Below are 19,318 nucleotides of genomic sequence, written 5' to 3'. Positions count from 1 at the left end.
GATACAGTTTTTATTTAGTTGAGGATTGGATACAGTTTGTTGACTAGGATTCATTTATTTGGAGTTTGTTTGAATTATTTATTGGGTTTGATTTCAAAATTGGATATACTTTTGATGGTTACAGATTTGTTTTAGTTTTAAAGTTACTCTGGTTATTGGATAACATGGATGGTTCTTCTTCTCTGGCTCATTGGATTTCTTATTAATTCTGATTTCGGTTTGGATACACTTGGATTTCTCTATTTTCTTTTGTGTTTCCACATCTTTGGAAGATTTCTCTTATGTTACCGTGCTTTGGATTATATTGGAAGCTTTTTGTTATTTTGGATTCGTGGCTATGTTTGGATTCGTTCGAATACTCTTGTTTTCTCAGTTGCAGCTTAGGATTGTTTGGTTATGTGACTCGGTTTCTTGTTTGGCAAATTCTCGATTTATTACCGTGAGTTTGAGGGGGGGTGTTAAAATATATAATATTCGTATTATTGGATATTTTCCTTATTAGGATGTTTTCTTTTATTATTGTTTGGTTGTTGCCTAAATAAACATCTCTTTTATTGTAATCGAGAACACGTCATATTATTATAAAACCCTACTTTTTCTCTCTTCTCTCTATACTTTATCAGTGATATCGAATGATAATCAAGAAGAGTTTAGTTGCGTCAAGGAATGAGATATTATTGATCTACATGAGCTTTTTCCCACAAAAGACAGAAATTACCTCATCAAACACAATGGTATCCAGGTATGTTTACATATCTCTATATACATGCAACTGAGAGTGTTATATCCCCATCCGCTTCTTCTCAAACCTCCCCTGCCTGGACTTGACCTCAAGTAACCATGATTTCTGAATTGTTTTACTAAAAAAGTTAATATATATGCATCTAACAGAACTGCTAGCATTGACGACTAATATGCCACAAGTAATTAAAAATCGAATTATGTAATATGTACCAGGTAAACAAGTACAATGAAATACAAAAAAATCGCAAAACATAATTCGTTATTTTCAAGATGTATTTTCTTGCATGCCCTGATTTGCCATTCCGTTTTATGACATAACATCCAGAAAATATCTGTAAAGAACATTTAGTTTCATAGATAGTGTCCATGATTACCAGGCCTTTCTCATAGATTCAACATGCATGGTTTTGAAGGAGAGCCCACTTCGGTGGTTTAACTATTTTGGAGCTCTAGGTTATCCTTTCAGTCGAAAGAAAATATATTTTCTAGAATTGAAATACAGAACAATCGCTCGCAATCCTCCTTGTTAGGGTCGGCCTTGAGGGCAAGTAATACAAGCCATTGTATGAGACATCCATCGTGTAGAGGCAATTAGTTTAATAAAAATAACACTAGAGAATGACTTGTGATGATTAAAAATTCACAACGATTTATGGTCTCCCCTTTCTAGGGACTTTGTCTCTACGGCCTACGGCTTATGGGCCTCCCGTTGGGTGCGAAATCCACGTCCATCCTCGTCAGCTACTTTGCCTTAGTCATCCCCAAAATTCCGGAAAACAACACAGTTGTCCACTGGCTTATCCTCGTCACTAATCGTAATTCTAGCCAAAGCACGTGCCTCCCGATATGGAAATCCCGGAAAATGACTCATCTTTAAAAGTGGATAAAATCAAGGATAAAGTGAGAGGAAAAAAAATAACATATACACACAATAAACAAAAATAATCTTATCCCGGAAAATGACTCATCTGTAAAAGTGGATAAAATCAAGGATAAAGTGAGAGGAAAAAAAAATAACATATACACACAATAAACAAAAATAATCTTATGATAATGACTACGATCGCTATGATTTTGTAAGCGTCATTTCTATGGCCATCAATTTGAAAATTAAAAAAATTGTGCTTTTAAATATGAAATGAATTAGGTCGAATCTCTATTCTACTATGTTACAAGAATGACTAAATAAGTTGGTTATGTGAATTATCGGAAAAAAAGATGCTAACATATTCTAATCTTAAAGGCCTAATTAAAGATTTCGCTAGAAAAATGCGAGGAAAACGATCTTTTAGCTGATAAATAATCATTTGTTTTGTCGTGAGTTCCCTGATTTTCCTCTAACTAGAGTTTAGTAATTTTCTGCTCATTTTTAATCAAAAAAAATTGAGATGAGTTTTTTTTTTGGCTAAGTAAACCATATCAGAGGGCAAAATTTTTTAAATTGATACCGGGCATCTCAATTTAACTCATCTATCAGCTAATGTCTTAATTTACTTGATCAATGTAATGTATGTTTCATTTGCCCATCCTATGGAATTTTGATTAAAAAAACTATTTATTCCTTAAAAATCCTTAATTAATGCTGTGTTTCAGAAACTTTTTTTGGAGAGAAAAGAAAAGAAATGTTTAGGAATAGATTTCTTCAATTTGTTCATAAACAACTTTTATAAAAGAAAGGAAAAGAAAATGCAGAAGGTACGAATATACATTCAATTTACAACCAAATCAACATTCAATCAAATTCAACTTTAAATGCAACAAAAGACAATTTCAATTATTTTGACAAAATTTTCTTCCCTTTTTTGGAAAGATTAAGAGAGAAAGAAATTTTTTTTTTTTTTTATTCTTTGAAAAAACTTTAAAGTTTTTTGACAAAATAATTGAAATTGTCTTTTGTTGCATTTAAAGTTGAATTTGATTGAATGTTGATTTGGTTGTAAATTGGTATGCGAAAAAAGCATATGTATCTAAAAGTAAAAAAAAGCCAATATCTTAATTTTATTAAAAATAAATAAATCTGATTATCAAAGATCCAAAACCTTAGTAGTTGATGAACATATCAAATAAACTAATTTTCCGATCTCTACCAAACTGATTACTATTTACTTTTATTTTTTTAAAAAAATTGAACAGATTTTAACCAAAAACATAAATAATTTTTTCATAATTTAAACCCCATAAAATAAATAAAAACATAAATTTGGAGTAAACATTTTTTTTACTCCAAGCAATCTAAAAATTGAGTAGCAAAGGGATTATAGAAATTATTTCCAAATTCCGAAAAAAATAAAAAAAATTCTAACCCTATTTTTGAAATTAGTATCTAAGTCCGTATCATAATATATAAAAATGTTATTTCCAGAACCTTTTTTTTATTTCCGGAGTAAAGACATCCGAAATTACTAAATTACCCCTGCCTTAATATTTTTCAAGAGTTTTTTATGGGGAATGCAGGGGTAATTTTATTTTTTCATTCATTCTTTGCTCAGGAAATAAAATAGTTACTCTGGAAATAACATTTTCCTAAATAAGATATACCCTCCAGTTTTTCAAATGAATAACTGCATTAACTAACTCTTTTCAAATTATAAGAACTGCTTCCTTTCTCCTACTTTACCAGGCATTCACATATTTCAAGTGCATGTCTCTCTGTTTCATAACAATGCCAATATGGAGAAAGAAGAAGAAGATTGAAGACAAAGTAAGTTACATTAGTCCTATTACATTTTTAGTATCCATGAATCCATTTTTCATTCTTACTGGATATGTGAAATATGTAATTTTTTCGATTTTTGTTCTTGTTTTCAACAGTCTGTAATGGTAGAGTTTCATGTGTGGATGCATTGCGACGGATGTGAAAGAACAGTTGCCAAAGTCATTTCGAAAACCAAAGGTTGGTTCATGATTGATCATACTTTTTTTGGTTCTGTGTAATGCAGTTTAAATTTTACGAGTTCTGTTGGTTTAAATCTTATGGTTTCAGTGATTTTTGTCCTCTTGGTTTGATCAAAGGGGTGGAGACGTTTACGACAGACATAATAAGACACCAAGTTACAATAATGGGTCGGATCAATCCTGAGAAAGTCGCGAAGAGAATAAAGAAGAAGACGGGGAAGATTGCAGAAATAATGAGTGTGAAAGAATGTGCAGACGACTTCAAGAACGACGAAGATTCATTTGCAGAAGAAATGATTCAAAAGCAATTTATAGATTCTCTGATATTTGAATATGTAGGTGCTAGTGAAATGTATCTGTTGTTCAATGATGAGAATGCAAATGCATGCTCAATAATGTAAAATGCAGAAACAACACAGAATATGGTTTAATGTAAATCTATATTTGGTTCTTAAATAAACTGGGGAAATGCACCCATAGATCACATTTGTCACAATGCAATACAAATATATGTTCTTCTGTATTCAGGGTTCAGGAAGCTAAATTAGCAACTTAGGATGACCTATGAAAATTTCGATTGCCAATGAACAAGAAACACTGAACTCGCCATTACTACCTCTTATAACATTCAAACAAAAAGAAATGTTGATTCTTACATATTCACATTAGTTGCCTTGATTTTTGTACATCGATGGCAAAAACTTATAGTTAAACATCCCGATTCCAGTTATGACATGATCTCGAGAGCCTCCCTTGTTTGCCCGAGGATATTGAATACTGTTGCTGCAATGTGAGAAGGAGTCAGTCCTGCTTCAGCTAGTTGATCTGCTGGTGATCCGTGGTCAATGTAGCGATCAGGAAGGACAATCGGTCTCCACTGTATATTTAACAAAGAAGGCAGTAAATTAATTAGTTACTACATTTTATTCAAGCAAAAGCACACGACAGACTGTGTCAAATAGATGATATTACAGTTTCTGCAAAAATATCACTACGCAGGTTTTCGGAATCTCATGTGAAAGAATTAAAAGTCTTAAGATCCCGCCCCAACAAACTGTCAAAGACATGTCTGTCCTAAACTATTAGTAACTACATCTCCAACATTTCTAAGAGAACTATAATTCAACAGATTAATACCGGTTTCAAGTCGCAATAAAAAGTAGCACTATCAGCTTTGATTATTGAGAAAAAAGAACTTCAAATAATGTTCACAGCACAATTCAAATTTGACTTTCAATAACAATTTAACTGAGGTAAAAAATATGCAGTTAAATATTTTTACCTTTATATTTCCATCAAGAAGCCCGTCGAGGGCCATAAATTGAACAACATGAGAACCAAACCCTCCAATAGATCCTTCTTCAACTGTGATCAACACGTCATGCGATTTTGTGAGGCTGCGAATAAGTGCATGATCCAGTGGTTTACAGAAGCGCGCATCAGCAACTGTTAAACGTAAACCACGAGTTTCTAGTAACATAGCTGCAGCCAAACAGCTCTGGACTGCTGCTCCATAGCCCAAGAGTGCTACTCGTTCCCCTTCAATCAACACCCGGCCTTTCCCAACCTGTTAGAAAACATAGAGATATTATCAAATAACATGAATAAATAATGTACCGTACGAAGACCAGCACATAAACATTGGGTTAGAAACACACCTCGAGTGGAATGCCTTTATTTCCAGTAGGCAACTCTACACCTATCCCATTTCCTCTTGGGTAACGGAAACAACTAGGCCTATCATCTATGGCAGCAGCAGTTGCAACCATGTGAAATAGCTCAGCCTCATCAGAAGGGGCCATCACTACCATGTTTGGAAGGCAAGCCATGTAGGTAACATCAAATGATCCAGAATGTGTGGGACCGTCTGCTCCAACTAGCCCAGCTCTGTCCATTGCAAATCTAACTGGCAACTTCTGCAAATCCACGTCATGGACTACCTGTGACATGAACCAAGAGGAGATTGTAACCCAAGTACCAAGCTTAACTCCGAATAACAAAAGTTATTACCAGACTTACACTCAGAAGAGTGGGAGAGGCTCTTGATTACCTGGTCATATGCCCTCTGCAGGAAAGACGAGTAGATTGCACAAAAAGGTTTTAGGCCTTCACAAGCTAATCCTGCTGCAAAAGTTACAGCATGTTGTTCTGCTATTCCAACATCAAAACACCTGTTGGGAAACCGACGTTGGAATAGGTTCATGCCTGTTCCCCCGCCCATTGCAGCATGGATTGCAACTATTCCCTTATCAATCTCTGCTTCAGCAATCAAAGCATCTGCAAAGTACGTTGTGAAAGACTGAGTTTTAGCGGTGGCTTTGAATTGCTGCCCAGTTGCTGGATCAAACTTCGCAACTCCTGCAAAAACAATCAAGATAATTAGATGATATCCATCTGAATTGCAAAATAGGAATCGATATTAGCTAGGCAGATATAACGAGCTCATTTGTTCCTATAATACCTCATAAAAAAGCAGGTAAATTTTGGAATTACTATTGAAATCAAAACCTTGTCAGTGGCATATATAACAATTTATTCATGATTCTACAAAATATCTAGAGTAAGAATTCTATACAAACTTGAATCTTTTGAATGCCAAGTATGAAATAGAACATACCATGGTACTTGTCGGCAGCTTTTTCAGCATAGGGGTATCCTCGGCCTTTCTCAGTGATAACATGAATCAATACAGGACCGGTTGATTTAGTACTTTTAACCTCTTTCATAATGGCAACAAGGTCATCAATGTTGTGACCATCGACTGGACCGATGTAATAGAGTCCAAGTTCTTCAAATAAACTTGATCCAGAGCCGCTAATCATACCACGTGCATATTCATCAACCTTGGCAGCAATTTCATGCATAGGCCCACCAATTTGTTTGGTAACTCCCTGCAATAATCCCAACAATAAAGTAAATAGAGGTTCCATACTATATACTTCATCCTTACCCCATTTACAGCAAAGTTGTACTAACCTTGGCAACTTCTCTTAATTCTCTGAGAGGCCTGTTGGACTGTAACCTACTAAGAGCACTGCTTAAAGCCCCCACAGGGGCTGCTGGCCCATCCAAAGTAGCTGTGGGTAAAGAGACCTGTTTATTGTCATTAAGAATGACAATCATGTCCGAATCCAAGTATCCAGCATTGTTCATAGCTTCATAAGCTTGACCTGCTGTCATGGCACCGTCCCCTATAATTGCAATTACATCATTGTTTCCTCCCTTTAAATCCCTTCCCACAGCCATCCCTGTTAATTGTGAAAAAAAAATCATATCGGCATTCAGAACAAGCATGAGATGTTGCTAAGTATTTGAATTCCATTGACCATTCTCAAGACTTGATTGTACATCAGATAACGCGGTTATTGTTTCTAAGTAATAAAACCTAAAACAAGCATACTATAATTAGCAATAATTTTGTTTGTTCTTGGTAAAAAGAGGTTGAGTATTTGTGGATGCATGGGTGGGAGCATATGTATTTCATTGACGTTTTCAAAAAAATTGGCAGAAGTATTTGAATATTCCATTGATCATTCTCAAAAACTACTTGATTGTACATCAGATAATGCGGTTATTGTTTCTAAGTAATAAAACCTAAAAACAATCATACTATAATAGTTAATCAGAAATTTGATCAGAACATGTCGATTTGCATAAGAATTACCTAATCCTGCAGAAATTGTGGTGGAACTATGACCGGTACCAAAGCAGTCATAATCACTCTCCGCGCGCTTAGTAAATCCTGCCAAGCCATTAGTTTGTCTCATTGTGTGCATCTTGTCCCTTCTTCCAGTCAAAATTTTGTGCGGGTATGACTGCAATTTCATTAGTTAGAAACAAATCGAAGACAAAATTATCACAACTTCCTTATCTTTCAACACTAAATCTTTAAAAGTTAGATACGGAAATAAAGAGAGACGACCACCTGATGACCAACATCCCACAGAATCTTGTCTTGGGGAGCATTAAAGACATAATGAAGAGCTACAGTGAGCTCAACAACACCAAGACTTGAACCAAGATGACCCCCGGTCTTGGAAACATTGAAGATGACATCTGACCGCAGTTCCTCTGCCAGTTGCTTCAGTTCCTGCAACATTTTAGTACAAAATCATTATGAATTATACATGTAAAGAAATAATAAAAGATGTTAAACAAGACATTGCTCGTACGTGTCAAGTACTTTATATACCTTGGTGGACAGATTTTTCATGTGAATTGGATAGTTAATTGTGTCCAAAAGAGGAGTAGGGGGTCTTTGGGAATGGTATTCCCCTGTCTCGGACAAAGTTGCAAATATTCCGAATGATCTTTTCCTTGTCTGTTAACAACGTAATTCCATAACCGCATTTCAAAATCAATGCAAATATGAAAATTCCAAATTTGTATATTTAGCTTAAAGGAACAATACAGATAAGCATTTCATCTTTAGTTTACAGGAGCAAAATATAGAATAACATTACAGTCTATCCTTTTTCTTGTTCCATGTCTTTTTCGTAACTAGTCAAGCTTCTCTGAATCTTGATATACTCTCACCACTTGATTATAATTGCATTCAACACTAAACATATCTACATGTATTGCTTTCCCTCATAGATACCTCAAAATAAAACCGAAAAGAAAGCGCACCAAGTAACAAAAGCAAATAACGCCAGCAACACTGAATTAAAAATTGAAATCAGTGCAACACACACAAAGAGCACAAACTCATATACAATTATACATGAGTACACAAATTCATAACACCGAGGATTTGTTAATAGCCTAGTCGCGTACTAATTTCTCCTCTCCCCTTCGAAAACTTAAAATCTAATGCATTTCTTAACATGTAACATTCCAAAAAAAAAAAAAATATCTAGCAACTTCATATATACTTAAAAATCTAATGCATTGAATGTTTAGATAACATATAAAAAACCCAAAAAAAAGAAATTCTAACACCAACCATTCACACAAACATTCAAACATAATCAAGTCATATCAATCACAAAATCTTGCAAATCAAAAAACAAATAAATTTCAACTTTAATCTCACACAAAACAAATCAAACCTGATTAAGTTTCTGTAAGTGCAGATTTGTTCCAAAGCACAAATGTTTCTTCTGAAGATCCAAACTCACCCCCTTGCTAATCTTCCCATGAAATGCTAATGTACACAAAGCCATCAAATAAAAATAAAAAACACACACTAAAACACACACACAAGTCTTGGAGCTCAAAAACCCTTCAAGCCACTTGAGTAAGAACTTCAAGAATGTTATATATGTGTAAGTAAAGATTAATAAGTATATAGCTTAATATGAAAAACCAAAAAAAAAAAAGATTAATGGGTGTTTAAGACAAGACAGGATTATAAGATTAAGTGGCTTATGCTTTATGTTTGGTCTCCACTCGTGTATATAAACAGTTTGAACTCAAGGGATGTTAAATTCTGTTTATGATTGGGCCACGTCACTAAAAAAATCACATATGGATAGCAATATTTTGATAGTGTAATATATAATGTGACTTTTTTATTGTTTTTATTGGGAAGGTGAAGTTGTGAATCAGTTGAAGAAATGTGGGTGTTTTTAACGCGATTATAGATACAAATGTTATTGGGTGCATTTGTGTCTATTCTTATCGCATATTATGGGGAGAAGAGGGGGCTGTCTCATCACCCATTTCTTGTTTGTCTTTTTGGTTGACATTTTTTGGATTTTTATGAGATTATAATCATAAAAGAGGGTATATCTGGTTCGTAAGTAAAATTCGGGATCAGATAAAAATGAAAGATAATAATGGAGATTCTTATTCTTTATGTTTTTGTGTGTGTTAAATAGTTTAGAATTTTAATAACAAAAAGAAAATATCCTCTAATTATAATGGAAAAGAATAAAAGAGAGGAAAAAATATATAGTATGATACATTTTAAGAAATTGGTTTAGAATATTTGTTGTTTTTATTAATTAGGATAAGAATTTAATAAAATCTGAATTGAATACTCCGAATTTAAAAAAGAGAAAAAATCAATCCTTATCGGATTAAAAAGATTTTTAGAATCTTAATTGAATATAAGATAATAATCAAAATAACCATCATTGAATGTCAAATACCCAAATTACCAATTGACTGTACGTTCCACCAAAATGTCTACGGGATACGCATTCTAAATATACGTATTTATTTTTAAAAAAATAACAAAAGATACGCATTCGTATTCACTTTTATCTTTTAGTGAACATTCACGGGTATTTACAACATATGTATACTTTGTTAAAAAAATGTATGGAATACACAAGTCTATAATGCGTAATAATAGATATTTTGGGCGGAACGTAACTACAATGATATTTTGGACAATTAGAGTTAAAAAGTAATATATTTTGGACATTACTTCTTGAATATATGACAATTTTAAAAATCCAAAAAGAAAATCCTTTAAAATTGGATTGAATACACTCCTAGCTTAGTTGTGAGATTAAAATAATGTCAACATGTTATTATATATATATATTTATATAATTATAAATGGTGATTATGGCATACTAATCCATAATACCTCTAAAATTTTAAGCCTCGTTCACAACTTGCTTAAATTTGGTAGATAATTATAATGTTGGGGTTAAACCCAATATGTGATATGAGTTTGGTGATATAAGACATAATTGGATTGGGTAATAATTATATTTGTTGACAATTATTATCATAATGGGATTAAGTAATAATTGTATAGGCAGACAATTATTATTATAATCAGATTAAGTATGTTTTGTTGATATACATAGTCATGTTATTGTTTTGATGTATGTTTAAGAGATATAGTCGTCTTAAACATCCTGTTAGAGATGCTTGAGTATTGGTTGACTCAAGTATCAGTTTTGTACATGATTGAAATGTTATGTATTGATATATCATTGATAATTATTTTGATTAATTAATAATAGAAGTTGGGACACGTGGGATGTCCACGTCAAATATATATTGGTAAAATTAAATCTCGAATATGCATAGAATTATTACAAATACATATTTCAAAAAATGTTCTTAGATCTAACTTCTAAAATTTGTTCAAGATACTTTACATTCGACCAATGGGCAATGGACAAAACCTGATATTTTCCCATTTCACCTAGTTGAGTTTTAGTAGATAACGAGACCTCTATTGTTACACGTGTTCAAAATCTGTTCAACATGCACTGTGATCAATGATGATGTTGTTATTCACTTGAGAGTTTTAACAATGTTTCTTCTTCAACCCACAATGTTCATGTCACTGCATGACATAAATTTTGACAGCCAACGGCTAGATAACCAGCAAAGCAAAAGTTTTTTCAAAACTCAGTGGGAGAAATTGCATATTTAAATACAAACCAAACCTTCAAGCTTTTAGCTCTTAATGGACTTCAATGTTTTAGTTAATGGGCTAGCCCGCTGGGCTCTTAAGGCCCAGAGTGGTTATAGATAAATTAAAGCTTTCAAGCTCTGACAGCATGTTCTTGGTTATCAAGTAATCATATCTTTATTGAAACATTTCATAATACTACTGCTTGAGGACTACTTTGTGTCATATTTTTTTTTGTTCCCCACCCAGCTTGAGTTTAGCAGATGTTCAAAGTGTTGTTTTAGTATAACACAGCTTTCAAAACAGGTTCAAACACCACCTTCCGTCGTCGTATCTCCCTTGCTTCCTCTACGAGACGTCGAACATTCAAAACTTGTTAAGTCGTGAACGCTGAAAATGGTAAGCTTAAATATATACAGTATTTGCTTATTGGAAACTGTCACGGGTGTAAAATTAGTTTTCAAAATAGTTACACATGTCACTGACAGATGTTTATTAATTAAATATAAATGACCTTCATGTATTCACAATAATAATATCAATTAAATTATTTTATATTGCCACCTCACTTATGTTATGTCATTTTATAACAATTTTTTGTAATTATTTTTATGTTTCTAGCATTACTCTTATGTACTCAAACGACAATATTCCAAAGAATATCGGGTGTCTGATTAATGTTTTTATTTATTTCCGGTGTTTTATTATAACACACATTTCAAAACCTGTGTATATAAGGACAAGATTCCAATCAACAGTTGCTGAGTTTTGACAGATGACCATGGGAAACAAGTTTTACATTATATTAAGCAACCATCAGAAACTCATAGTCAAGTGATCAAGTAAGGGGAAATGAAGCAACAGTTTAGAAAGACATGAAAAAGTAAATCTAGCTAAATAATCTTTCAATCCTTATAATATAAAACTTCTAATATGAAGTGTAAGTACAGAGGGAAGAAGCTGGTATATAAGAGTAGTATAATTTACAAGTGAAATTACAACAAAATCTTCTAGGCATGAAACAGTTCTGATAGAGAGTAGGTACATTTCAAGCTTTTCGAGTAATTAAGCCCTCAAATACTGAGTAGAGGTCATTGTTATCAGGGCCGAAAATTTCATCTGCCTTTCTCAGAGTTTCCTAGAATTTGCAGAATGAGAGTATGAGAATGACAAACATGGAACTTACGATTTCTCGTAGTAGTGAGATGTGGAAAGGGAGTATGTAAAGTTAGCATACCTCTCTAGTTTGCTTGTGGGAATTTAATTCCTTGACATTTGCTAAAAATGCACCAAATTGCTCGTAATTCAATCGGCTCCTGGTAAAAGAAACAATGATCAGACGTGTTGGAAGATAATATATGATCCTGTTGGGACCTTCCTCTAACATCTTAAGGTTTTAGATGAGTTGGTTAGTCATTAAGACGGACAAGTTTTTACATCTGAAATGCCATGTACGTATGGAAAAGTCTCATGAATGGAATATGAGTATAACACAAGGAAAAACAAACTCATAGTTTGGTGCTACATTATTAACTTCAAGGCAATCAGCATGTCTGTACCTGACTTGGCGAAAGAATTCTTTTCCATCGACTCTAGCTCGTCCTGAAACAGGCAAGAAATTAAGCAATAGTATCGTGTACCCGTGCATAACAATCTATCTTATCTACTGATTTTGTAAGTTACTGAAAGTCTGAAACTATGGACAACATTTTTTTAAATTTATGCCTAATAATTCTAGTTCAATGTTTGCACAAGAAAGTGTTTGATATTAACCTGAGTCATAGCCCATTGAACTGTGTTGACTTGATGGCACAGAGGAAAAGGATGCCCTTCCATCAAACATGCCCCTTGTTCCAGCAAATGATATTGAGTGTCTCCTGGGAGACAGCGGCCTAGATGTGACTTTGGGAGATGCAGATGATGACTTACTAGGAGGAGAACCAGGTGGAGTTAGCCGAGGTGTGCTAGTTTGGGATGCTATTAATAGACCTTGTGGTATGGAAGGCCTGGAAACTGCAGGATATAAGATAAGAAGAAAGAAACGAACAGAATTAATGCACTCGATAGATTGCAGCCCTGAGACTATAATGTAGTAGATTAGACCCATCCGAATGGCAATTACACGAATCAAGAACAGGAAACACTGTGACCTAAAGACTGTTGGGACTGTAGCTTGGAAGAAGCAAATTCTAAAGTATATAGAGCTCACCATCGGTCTCGTGATTCTCTGCATTTGAACTTTCCACACTCGGCTGGCTTTGCAGTGATGCTGTGGCAGTATCATCTGAAACCAATTGCATTATTTAAGTTTAACTTGGGAATTATCTTTCATCAAATTTTTCATAATCATAAAATTTACTAGCTAGAAATCGGACATGGCTAAGAGCATACAAGTAGGTCAAAAGAAAATAAACTAAAAGCATGTTGGTTTTAATGTGAGAAAACAGATAAATTTTGCCTACTTCTCCGAGAAACTGAAGAATCTGCTAAAATTCAAAAGGGCTGCACTCTGCAGAGATCCAAAAATCTTGTTCTGGAAAATTTAATATAACTAATCGTATAGCCTATAGACTTTCATCATAAAAGTGCTAGATACCCTTTAGGTAAAACATCGAAAACTTGACAAAAAACAGTCTCACTCATAACCTCAGGCAGTCCAAAAGCAAAGTAGTAAAACAGCATAGCCAGATACTCATAAGCTAAAATCTACTAGTAAAACAAAGTCCTGCATATGAAAATACCACGCACTCTCTTTACTTGTTTCTTTGTGAATAGGTACGAGTACTGGAAACTATGCGAATTAGTAAGTCAGCCCCATTCTGCATTCAAGTAAGCTACCGCGAAAACCTAGATACTTCCATAGTGAAACTCTGAATTTCATCTATGAATACTAATGCCCCGTGAACTTTTCATTCCATTTTTTGGCCATTTCATTCTCTATAACTAAACAGAGCTTAATAGTACCGGAAATATACATAAACAAGAGATTGACCTCTAGAAAGTGACTGAGTGGATAATCCGGCATCATTTGCTGCATTTGTGGCAGCAGATTTCAATGCTCCTCCCTGGCAAAAAAGGAAAGTGTTTTTAGTACTGGTTCACCCTCAAATGTACGAGGAACATCTTAAATTCCAGTATTCATATTACTTTAGAAGCTTTAAGGTTTCGAACCAAAGTAACTTACAGAGTTTCCGTCATCATCTTGAAGTGATTTCATCAGTGTTTTTCTGAATCCTTCCAACTGCATTCATCATCGCTAATTTTTAGGGAATGCAAAATTTCTTTCTGAATCAAAATTTATTAATTGTAAGCTAGGCACTTCTGTCATTGCTTATTAATAGTATATTTTGTTGAAATAACATATAAATCGGGACAATTGTAGTTGGGAAATTACGAGTACTACTCTAAATACCAGAGTCGTGCCTGAGATTTCAGGTGCCCTTGTAGTTGGGAAATTACGAGTACTACTCTAAATAGTAAATACACATCAGAAGGGAATCCCCTTTGTAAAAACAGCCATAGATCTGTAGTTTTACAGTCTGAATTTAAATTCCTAAAGCACTACTATTCGACAAAGTAAAGCAACAGACAAGAGTGCATCATAAAGTACCAAAGATTAGGTGACCGACGCTATTAGTTACTTTGCAATTAGTAGTTCATACATGAAATTGGAATTTTATTGTTGTCTTCACTCTTCAATTATAAGTAGCAGAAAATACTGACATTCATCTTTTACAAAAAAAAAAAAATTGTTCCTTGTGCCTGTCTCTTTGTATATGGTCAAGTTCTAGCACAAATCATCTTGCCCTACAGACAATACCATCCACTCATACAAACAAAAGTTTAAGCACAGACACAAAATTTATTAAAATAAAAATTTATACGACAATTGTAACATAAGATTGTTAAGTAACCAGTCCGTCACAAACAAGATCTTATACCCCTCCCTAAACCGAGCTCTGATACCATGTTAAGTAACCAGTCCGTCTAAAACCTTAAGGTGGTAGAGGAATGCCCCACCAAAATCTTATACTCTTTAACAAGGATGATTAGTGATTAATAATGCAGAAACACCCTACATAAAAGGTTTCCGAAATTAGGCTAATTTAGTAGTACCTTGACAACATCGCGATTGAGCTTCTCAACCGCATTGGACAAGTTAGCATTCTCCTCCAATAGCCTCTCCTGCATAATTTCCACTACTACTTCATAATTCATATACTACCAGTATTTTAGTGTGCGTGAGTATTTAAATTTTTGTAACAGACGTTTACCGCAAAGAAATATATTCACCTTGTCTTGGTTAGCAAGGGAGAGTTTATCAGCAGTATCTGAAAGCGAAGAATCGAGAGAATCAAGCTGTTCTTGAAGCTGAGCAATGATATCATCTTTCTCCTCAAGCTTTTCGCTTAACGATGACAACTCTGTTTCGAGAGAAGAGATACGTGTAGCAAGTGCAATGGAGGTTATTTTACGAGCAACATCGAGCTGTTCATAAGGATCAGTTGGTAAAACGTCGAGAACTTCTTCAGGGAGATCGAAACTTGGGCCTGGAGATTCTTTGGCTAGCATTTTGATATTATTACACACCAACTAGTACTTGTTTAGTGTTGTTACTTTGACTAATTTAGTTTGCTGAGTGCTAGCTTGCTTGCTTGCTTGGTTGGCTTTCGATTTTGTTTTTTAATTTTTGAGTTAGTTATGATTAGATAAGAGGGTGGTGTGACTTGTGGTACCTGTCATTCGATAAATTTGAGTGGCTTTTATTGTCTGTCACGCTTTTGTGGTTGGATTGGGATCAATTGCTTTGTTATGTCAAAAGAATGAACTGTGGCTCGTGATACGCTTTAACTAACATAATCATCGAATATAACCGGTGTTCTAAAAATCGGGATGAACTAATAAGTATTCGGGGTATTTCGGAAGTATTCGAAAAGAGTATCGGGTTAAAAACTCGAAAAAAATAAAATACTAACTTTTTATTTTAATATTTATTTAACTCAAAATATTTTCTAAATAAATGATACAAAAAAATTAATTATGTTTTCGAGTATTTTGAAAAAAAGATGAATAATTTCAATAGTACGGGTGATGTCGTGCCACGAGGCACTACCGTGGAAGTAACGAGTAATCAATATAAACTCAAAAATTTTAAATGTACGATAAATTTTAATTTAATATAAATTTAAGTTGTTATATTTTATAAATGAGCAGCGATTTTTTTTTATTTTGTCTAGTCTTTTACATCATTTTATCAAAAAAAAATTAAAAGCTTTATTTTTTTGTTAGAATTTAGTACCCACTTACGAGTTTTTTTTTTGGGAACATTACCCATTTTTTTCAAATTTTTTTTCTAAAAAACGAGTTTTTTTCCGGGTAATCTGAGTTTTGTCTGAGTTTGACCCAAGTCAGGTAAAAATCCGAGTTATTACCGACTATACCAAAACTGGATCGGAAATAGGTCCGAGTCCGGGTACTACCGAGTTTTAAAACACTAATATAAATGTACCACGTGTTATTTGAAGAAAAATGAAAATTCTCTTTAAATATTACTCCTTCCGTCCCCCTTGTTTCTATATATTTTGGGAGAGAGTGTCGACACATATTTTAAGGTTCCGTAATTTTTCTAAAAATTTCCATTTTATAAATAAATTTCTAAATATTCAGTTTTCATTTAAAATCACAAAATCATAAGAACGAGTTACTGAACTATACTTTATATACAACTTAAAACGCGTCAAAATTGTAAAAACGGTAAAGAAATGGGGGGCCGATGGACGGTCAAAGAGTGATATATGGGCTTGAACAAGTAGCGCTCAACAGTGTCATATTTAACAATCTTCTTAATAAGGCCCGTTGGAAATGGGCCTCGATCATATCTTCGTTGCAAGACCGATTTCTCTCAATCAAAACAGAACGAAGTAGGGGGTGATGGTGTAGCTCATGCGGTAAATGGGGATTATGTCTTGTCGAATCACCAAGATTCGATTCTCCCTTATCGTGTTATCAAAACAGATACTAAGTTATAAGCAAAAAAGATTAGGTCAAAAAAAACAGAACGAAGTATGAAGTTTGTGCCAAATCATAAACCCATCACAAATATGATGACCAACAAAAAGCCTATTTTACTCCTACTCCAAAAAGAAAAAGAAATTCTTATCTATTTTAAAACCGAATTAAAATCTTAAAGGCAACACACAAACCACAAACACTTCTCGGAAACAAGTATATATAAACAATCACCCTCCCCTATTTCTTCATACCTCAATTTCACCCTAGAGCTTCAACAACTCAACGCATATTTAGAGTTTTCATATAAATCTTTTTTGTTTATATTTTCAACTTTCAATCTTTTAGATTCATTCCTCTTTTCCAGAAGAGAGAGGGAGAGGAAAACCAAACACCATTATTCTCCCTTTCCTCTTTCTTCTTCTATCCCCTTCATATATCATTCTTTTGCATGCATGCAGTTACGGAACCAGGATTTCGAAATACGTAGTCACCGAACCGGAATCTTGTAACAATAGAAATACGTAGTTTTTTGACGTGATGCTTTTTTGTGTTTAATTGAGATAATGGGGACGGAAGTATTGAGACCACAAGATTGTTTGAGTCACCGGATCAGAACCTCTCCGGCCGCTTTTCATCGCCGGAAAACAAATTTTCACGGTTATTCTACCGGCATTCCTAAGGTAAATAAGCCGGTTACTAGGCCTGAAAAGCCTGATCATAGACGACGCTCTCCCGAAAAATCAACGTTCTCGAAACGATCAGCGAGCTCGAACGATTTGATTTGCAAAAAAACGCAATCATGCAACAAAACCATCGTACTCGCACCCGAAAATATTAAAATATTGAGGCGGGGCGAGTCGTTGATGTCGATCAAGGAAAGCGCAAAAAAATGCACCGAAAATATTGCGGTTCGTGTCGGGTTATCGGACGTATATGCTGGATCCGCGGTGACAATGTCACCGTCGCCGAGGGCACTGCCCGTGCCCTCATTTTTCAAGAAAGGAGGTGATCAAATGTGTGTGGATGATGCGACGAAAGATTTACGACGATTGCTTGGACTGAACTGAAATTCGAGATTGAATTTATGTACATGCAGAATGAGAGTGTGTATATTCAGAATTGTTTTGAAGTTTGCATGAATTTTTTGACAAAGCGGATAGATTATGTATTTGAACATTTGGTTCATTGTCTAATTATCATTCATTGAACACTTACATGTTATGATTAAATGTAAAATTTTAATGAATAAATATTTAGTGTTCTATAGGGACATCAATCTTGATGGTTTACAAATTTTCCGAATGTCTTCTTCTTTTTTAAGATTGAATGAAGGTGCATGGGGTGAGAATTTCATAACTTCCTCACTTGGTAGGATTTTATTTTGGAAAATGCTTGGCGCATAAGATTAAATATAAAATTTTGTAGAAAATGATATGTGTTAACTTTTAATTGGAACAGACCCTATATGTATATCAACCTTTAATTGAAATATAACATAAAATTATTATGTTATTTTATACAAATTTTTGTACATAATATTTGTACAAACTAGCCGTCTAGCGTTACTCTTTTATTTTATTCTCATCTAACCTAGATATCGATCTCATTAAGTCATTATTCATACCCCATTTCGTTAAGTAATCACCGTCCGAACACTAAATTAGTTTTAACTACAAATAAAAATTTGTGAATTTTTGAACCGTATATATTTTTAAGGCCCTGTTTGTTTACCAATTAATACCTCTGAATTAGCAGTCCATGAGCAGGCCATTGTTTAATTCGGTCATTCATTTTATTTGGATATAAAAATTGGTTTAACTGAGCCATATTTTCATGAATGATTCTTTTATAAGGGGGCTTTTGATACAAGGTATTCAACAAAGAGAAAGAGAAAGAATTGGAATCATTCCCTTTGTTGATGTTTGTTTAGTAAAAACAATCATCCTCTTTCCCCTTTTTTAGTTGTAGGTTTACCCCTTATTTCTCAAACTCCATTCTCAAACTAGATATTTGAACACCCTTTCCCACTTTTATTTTCTTATTTCAATTATAATTTAAATTTTGGACCAAAAAATATATCAGTATGCAAAATTAATTTTAAAAATTAAAAATGATTTATAATTTTGTTTTTATAAATTAAAAATAATTTTGATATAAATTTATATGTTAATTTATTAAAAAAGTTAATTGTGCTATTAAATAATTAAATTTGTTTATTTATTATAATGTTAATATATTATACTGTTATAATAAAAATATATTTGACTATATTGAGATTGGTTAATATTAAAAAATTAAAAATAAATGTAATCATGTAAATTTTCATTCTCTTTCCGGATCTAA

At 33.6% G+C, this 19,318-nt stretch overlaps 4 protein-coding genes across 4 annotated transcripts; 2 read left to right on the top strand and 2 right to left on the bottom strand.

Annotated features, from left to right (window-relative positions):
- The first annotated feature begins 3,324 nt into the window (after positions 1-3,324).
- Positions 3,325-4,212, top strand: LOC141677564 (heavy metal-associated isoprenylated plant protein 19-like). The gene is made up of 3 exons (XM_074483562.1): positions 3,325-3,445; positions 3,556-3,637; positions 3,757-4,212. Exons 1-3 carry the CDS (start codon positions 3,386-3,388, stop codon positions 4,038-4,040), a joined length of 426 nt encoding a protein of 141 aa, XP_074339663.1. The 5' UTR covers positions 3,325-3,385; the 3' UTR covers positions 4,041-4,212.
- An 11-nt stretch (positions 4,213-4,223) lies between these two features.
- LOC141677540 (putative 1-deoxy-D-xylulose-5-phosphate synthase, chloroplastic) lies at positions 4,224-9,009 on the bottom strand. Its single transcript, XM_074483525.1, has 10 exons — positions 8,691-9,009; positions 7,832-7,960; positions 7,565-7,729; positions 7,304-7,454; positions 6,616-6,887; positions 6,257-6,530; positions 5,690-5,997; positions 5,298-5,579; positions 4,922-5,206; positions 4,224-4,516 (listed from the first exon to the last, which is right to left on the bottom strand). Exons 1-10 carry the CDS (start codon positions 8,802-8,804, stop codon positions 4,367-4,369), a joined length of 2,130 nt encoding a protein of 709 aa, XP_074339626.1. The 5' UTR covers positions 8,805-9,009; the 3' UTR covers positions 4,224-4,366.
- A 2,842-nt stretch (positions 9,010-11,851) lies between these two features.
- LOC141677531 (uncharacterized protein At4g15545) lies at positions 11,852-15,657 on the bottom strand. The gene is made up of 9 exons (XM_074483513.1): positions 15,257-15,657; positions 15,080-15,148; positions 14,148-14,204; positions 13,956-14,028; positions 13,173-13,247; positions 12,737-12,976; positions 12,523-12,565; positions 12,201-12,279; positions 11,852-12,101 (listed from the first exon to the last, which is right to left on the bottom strand). The coding sequence occupies exons 1-9, from the start codon at positions 15,533-15,535 to the stop codon at positions 12,012-12,014; spliced, it is 1,005 nt and encodes a 334-aa protein (XP_074339614.1). The 5' UTR covers positions 15,536-15,657; the 3' UTR covers positions 11,852-12,011.
- A 1,881-nt stretch (positions 15,658-17,538) lies between these two features.
- On the top strand, positions 17,539-18,042 carry LOC141715370 (uncharacterized). The gene has a single exon (XM_074518734.1). It carries the CDS (start codon positions 17,539-17,541, stop codon positions 18,040-18,042), a length of 504 nt encoding a protein of 167 aa, XP_074374835.1.
- Positions 18,043-19,318: the final 1,276 nt, after the last annotated feature.

The sequence above is a fragment of the Apium graveolens genome, chromosome 1, assembly GCF_009905375.1.
Source record: "Apium graveolens cultivar Ventura chromosome 1, ASM990537v1, whole genome shotgun sequence".
Classification (NCBI taxonomy): Eukaryota; Viridiplantae; Streptophyta; class Magnoliopsida; order Apiales; family Apiaceae; genus Apium; species Apium graveolens.
Note: the sequence above shows the minus strand (reverse complement) of the source record. Positions and strands in the feature narration are given on the sequence as shown.

Coding starts and splice junctions, on each gene's coding strand:
- LOC141715370 (XM_074518734.1), top strand. CDS start 17,539: ATGGGGACGGAAGTATTGAGACCACAAGATTGTTTGAGTCACCGGATC.
- LOC141677564 (XM_074483562.1), top strand. CDS start 3,386: ATGTCTCTCTGTTTCATAACAATGCCAATATGGAGAAAGAAGAAGAAG. Junction 3,446..3,555: donor AGAAGAAGATTGAAGACAAA/GTAAGTTACATT, acceptor TGTTTTCAACAG/TCTGTAATGGTAGAGTTTCA. Junction 3,638..3,756: donor AGTCATTTCGAAAACCAAAG/GTTGGTTCATGA, acceptor GTTTGATCAAAG/GGGTGGAGACGTTTACGACA.
- LOC141677540 (XM_074483525.1), bottom strand. CDS start 8,804: ATGGCTTTGTGTACATTAGCATTTCATGGGAAGATTAGCAAGGGGGTG. Junction 7,730..7,831: donor TGAAAAATCTGTCCACCAAG/GTATATAAAGTA, acceptor AAAATGTTGCAG/GAACTGAAGCAACTGGCAGA. Junction 5,998..6,256: donor AGCTGCCGACAAGTACCATG/GTATGTTCTATT, acceptor TTGTTTTTGCAG/GAGTTGCGAAGTTTGATCCA.
- LOC141677531 (XM_074483513.1), bottom strand. CDS start 15,535: ATGCTAGCCAAAGAATCTCCAGGCCCAAGTTTCGATCTCCCTGAAGAA. Junction 14,205..15,079: donor TCAATCGCGATGTTGTCAAG/GTACTACTAAAT, acceptor TGATGAATGCAG/TTGGAAGGATTCAGAAAAAC. Junction 12,102..12,200: donor CCCACAAGCAAACTAGAGAG/GTATGCTAACTT, acceptor TGCAAATTCTAG/GAAACTCTGAGAAAGGCAGA.